This window comes from Chelonoidis abingdonii, chromosome 11 (genome assembly GCF_003597395.2).
Source record: "Chelonoidis abingdonii isolate Lonesome George chromosome 11, CheloAbing_2.0, whole genome shotgun sequence".
NCBI classification, from domain to species: domain Eukaryota; kingdom Metazoa; phylum Chordata; order Testudines; family Testudinidae; genus Chelonoidis; species Chelonoidis abingdonii.
In genome coordinates this window covers 25,142,426-25,146,366 of record NC_133779.1, presented here as the reverse complement: position 1 = coordinate 25,146,366, position 3,941 = coordinate 25,142,426, and the positions used below count along the sequence as shown (strand labels likewise).

At 67.4% G+C, this 3,941-nt stretch overlaps 4 protein-coding genes across 5 annotated transcripts in view; 1 reads left to right on the top strand and 3 right to left on the bottom strand.

Annotated features, from left to right (window-relative positions):
- LOC116836046 (uncharacterized) overlaps positions 1–3,941 on the bottom strand; it is a 441,820-nt gene that overhangs the window by 146,677 nt on the left and 291,202 nt on the right.
- LOC116836047 (uncharacterized) overlaps positions 1–3,941 on the top strand; it is a 445,785-nt gene that overhangs the window by 186,195 nt on the left and 255,649 nt on the right.
- Positions 1–3,941, bottom strand: part of LOC116824745 (uncharacterized) — an 864,335-nt gene that overhangs the window by 713,401 nt on the left and 146,993 nt on the right. The window lies entirely within an intron of this gene.
- Positions 373–2,758, bottom strand: LOC116835658 (multifunctional procollagen lysine hydroxylase and glycosyltransferase LH3-like). The gene is made up of 4 exons (XM_032798653.2): positions 2,624–2,758; positions 1,887–2,023; positions 1,214–1,377; positions 373–933 (listed from the first exon to the last, which is right to left on the bottom strand). Exons 1-4 carry the CDS (start codon positions 2,756–2,758, stop codon positions 698–700), a joined length of 672 nt encoding a protein of 223 aa, XP_032654544.1. The 3' UTR covers positions 373–697.

Genomic DNA, 3,941 nt, shown 5'->3' with positions numbered 1-3,941 from the left:
CCGCCGACTGTCCCTTCCCTGCCGACTGTCCCTTCCCTTCTCCGCTGACTGTCCGTTCTCCATCGACTGTCGGTTCCCTTCTCCATCGACTGTCGGTTCCCTTCTCCGCCGACTGTCCCTTCCCTTCCCCGCAGACTCTCCCTTCCCTTCTCCGCCGACTGTCCATTCTCCGCCGACTGTCCGTTCCCTTCTCCGCCGACTGTCCCTTCCCTTCCCCGCCGACTGTCCGTTCCCTTCCCTGCCGACTCTCCCTTCCCTTCCCCGCCGACTGTCCCTTCCCTTCTCCGCCGACTCTCCCTTCCCGTCTCCGCCGACTTCTGACACCATGTCTGGGGCTTGTGTGCCAGATCCAGCCAGGCGGCACAGCTCCCTTTCACCCCTGCTCCTAAGACCCTTTAACACGCTGCCAGCTCTGGCTGAGGTTCGCACGACTCCGGGATTTGCACGTTTTGCACCAGAGCCGTGCACCAGAGCTTGGCCTCCCAGTGCAAAACATTCCCCAAAGTTTTCCCCAGGGTCTAGTCACGGGACTGTGGAGGGGTTTAGACAATTTTTTCCCATAATCCCCCCCCGCCACACCCCAATTTGCAACCAAGCTTTTGCCCGATTCTTCCTGGTTGTGAGCCCAGAGGTGTGGGGCGTGTTTGGCCCAAGTGGTTCTTTGTTTCCAGGTGCGGGTGGCCGAACAAGTCCCTGCTCACCCCCCACGTCCCCAAAAGAGGTTTGATGTCACAAGGCAAAGAGAGAACCAGGGTCCCCCAGGGCTCGGGGTGCCTGCCAACGGGAGATGGGGGGCAAAAGGGGGGCAGCGGGGACCCACCCGCAGGCCAGGGTCCAGGTAGATGCGGGTGTAGAAAAGCTGGTCGTCGTCGTCGTCCTGGTATTTCCAGAGCTGGACCACCCCGTGGATGGCCGGGGCGAAGCCGATGAAACCTGCAGGGGAGGCGGAGAGGTCAGGTACCCGCCCCACGGCTGGGGCCCTGCCTCCTGGGGGGCTGCCCCCCTGGACTCTACGCCCCCCTTTCCCCCCCACCAGGGACCCATGCCCTGCCCCGGCCCCTCCCATACTACCAGGTACCCGCAGTGTCCCCCCCACTCCTCCTGGCTCCCCCTCAAACCACTTCTCACCTTCCCATCCCCCTCCCACGCCCATCTGCCCCGTCCCCCCGACCCCATCTACCCCCTGCGTCCCCTCTGCCCCCCCAGCACTCACCGCCGGAGTTCAGGAAGCGCTTGCCAGAGCTGACGGGGGGGTAGCGCTCGGCCAGCCCCCACTCGGGCCAGCAGAAACCCTCGGCCGAGAACACGACCCGGCTGTCCAACGCCAGGAACTTGCGCAGCAGCTCCAGGGGGCCGCCGGCCAGCACCACGTCGTAACTGGGGGGGGCAGACAGGTCACAGCGACCCCCCCCGGACCCGCTCTCTCTGCCCTCCTGCCCCTCTGCGTCGCCAGCCCGGGTCCCCCGGTCACCGCGGTCCCAGCCAGGGCTATGAGGGTTGGCTGGGAGTTCGGGGGGGCGGTACGGGGGGGGGCGAGGCAGGGCCTGGCACCCCAAGGTGGGTTTCCTCCAGACCGGAGCTGTGCCCCCCTGGACAGTCCCCTCACCCAGAAAGTCGGGGTGAGGGGGACGACGGGGGGTGTCCCACACGTCACAGAGACAGGTAAGCGGGGGGGGGTCCCCCTCCATCAGGAGGAGCCAGGCTGGGAACTGCAGGTTGCCCTGGGGAGCGTCACCCCCACAATGCACCCCCCAAAACCCGCTCCCTGCCCAGCCTGGCCCCCCAAACGCTGCCTGGGAATGGGGCGGGGAGGCAGAGCGGCCCGATGCACCCTCAGCTGGGGACCCCCCAAAAATCAGGGCAAGCAGGGCCCCCCCCAGCCGTACCTGTCGACGAACATGACGACGAGCTCCTCCCGCTCCGCGTGTTTCGCCATCTCGTCCTTCAGCCAGCGAACCTTCTGCCCGCCCCCCACCGTGCGGGCCACGTCCCCCCCGCGCCACTGCTCACCCAGGCCCAGGGTCTGCGGGGACAGGGGGCATGAGAGAGAGACCCGGCCAGCTCTGGGGCGGGGCGGGCGGTTACCCAGGGACCCCCATCCCGGGGCCAAGATGCAGCCAGCTCTGGGGCAGGGCGGTTGGTTGTACGGGGACCCTTCACCCAGCTCCGAGATGCAGCCAGCTCTGGGGCGGGGCGGTTGGTTGTACGGGGACCCTTCGCCCAGCTCCGAGATGCAGCCAGCTCTGGGGCGGGGCGGTTGGTTGTACGGGGACCTCTCGCCCGGGGCTGAGATGCAGCCAGCTCTGGGGCGGGGCGGTTGGTTGTATGGGGACCCCTCGCCCGGGGCTGAGATGCAGCCAGCTCTGGGGTGGGGCGGTTGGTTGTACGGGGACCCCTCGCCCGGCGCTGAGATGCAGCCAGCTCTGGGGTGGGGCGGTTGGTTGTACGGGGACCCCTCGCCCGGCGCCGAGATGCAGCCAGCTCTGGGGTGGGGCGGTTGGTTGTACGGGGACCCCTCGCCCGGCGCCGAGATGCAGCCAGCTCTGGGGTGGAGCGGTTGGTTGTACGGGGACCCCTCGCCCAACGCCGAGATGCAGCCAGCTCTGGGGTGGCTCAGTCTCACCTTGACGGTGTAGTTGAAGTAGCGGGCAGTGCGCAGGAACCGCTTGTATCCCTCCGTCTGCTCAGTGGCAGCTGTGATGAGCAGCAGGTTTTCTGTGGGGCAGAAAGGTGCTGGGTTCTGGTTAGTTCCCCCCATAGACCCAGTTTGGCTCCACCTGCCCCGGGCACACAAGTGGAAGAACCCAGGAGTCCTGGCTTCCCGGACCTGCCCTGGGGGGCTGTGGCCAATCGGGGGTGCTGGCAGCACCTGCCCCTCCCTGATTCTGGAGGATGGAGAATCCCCGTCCAGGGGCTGCCGTGCGGGGGCTCAGACACACATCACCCACTGAGACAACAGCACCCAACGAGGCCTCCCTGCTCCCACTGGGATTTTCACTCCCAGCACTGGGCCCTGAAACTCCAGCTGCCCCCCTTCCCTCTGCCCCTCTCCCCCTACCTCTGCCCTGCGCCCCACAACCCAGTTCAGGCCCCCAATATGCCAGGTGCGGCACAGCCAGGGAATGGGATGGTCCCTGCCCTATGATCCCAGCCCGAGGATCCAAAGGGGGGGAGGGGAAACTGAGGCACCATGGGGGGAGGGGCTCTCCAGAGGCCTGCACCATAAGGAAGCGGACGGCTCAGCGGGTCGGGCCCCAGAGTGGGTGCCTGGTTCTAATCCTGGCTCAGCCGCTGCCCTGTGGGGGACATCGCACAAGGCAGTTTCTCGCACGCTGCCTCAGTTTCCCCCGTCGCTCTTTGTCTGGTCAGGCTGTGAGCTCCACGGGGCAGGGCCTGGCTCACGGTGTGTGTGCAGCACCCGGTGCGACAGGGCCCCACTCTCGGTTGGGGGGAGAGGAGTCCACGTGGCCCCTGGCACTGCCCCCTCCCCCCCCGGCAGGGCGTCCTGCTGCTACTGTCCTACGTGTGAACAACCGGGACAAGTTCCCGGCCCCGGGCCCTCGCCAGGCGGCTAATTGGAAGCAGAGGGCGGCGCCCGGGCCAGGGCTGGTGATTGGGCTTGAGACTGTGACGGGGCCCCCGTTCCCCCCTCAATCCCGGCATGGGGCCCCCCCAGCCCCCAGAGAATGGCTGGACCCCCACAGGAAAGAGCAGGGGGCTGGGAGCCAGGACTCCTGGGTTCTCCCTCCAGCTCTGGGAGGGGAGTCGGGGCTGGGGGTTGGAGCAGGGGGCCTGGGAGCCAGGACTCCTGGGTTCTCTCCCTGGCTCTGGGAGGGGAGTGGGGGTTGGTGGTTAGAGCAGGGGGGGCTGGGAGCCAGGACTCCTGGGTTCTCTCCCCGGCTCTGGGAGGGGAGTGCGGGCTGGTGGTTAGAGCAGGGGGG

Bases quoted from the DNA above. Each gene is read 5' to 3' on its own strand.
- LOC116835658 (XM_032798653.2), bottom strand. From the start codon at position 2,758: ATGGGGGGAACTAACCAGAACCCAGCACCTTTCTGCCCCACAGAAAAC. The intron at 1,378-1,886 runs GTACGGCTGGGG...TGCCCCCCCCAG, and splicing joins GTCGTCATGTTCGTCGACAG to TTACGACGTGGTGCTGGCCG. The intron at 934-1,213 runs GTGAGTGCTGGG...CCTCCCCTGCAG, and splicing joins GCGCTTCCTGAACTCCGGCG to GTTTCATCGGCTTCGCCCCG.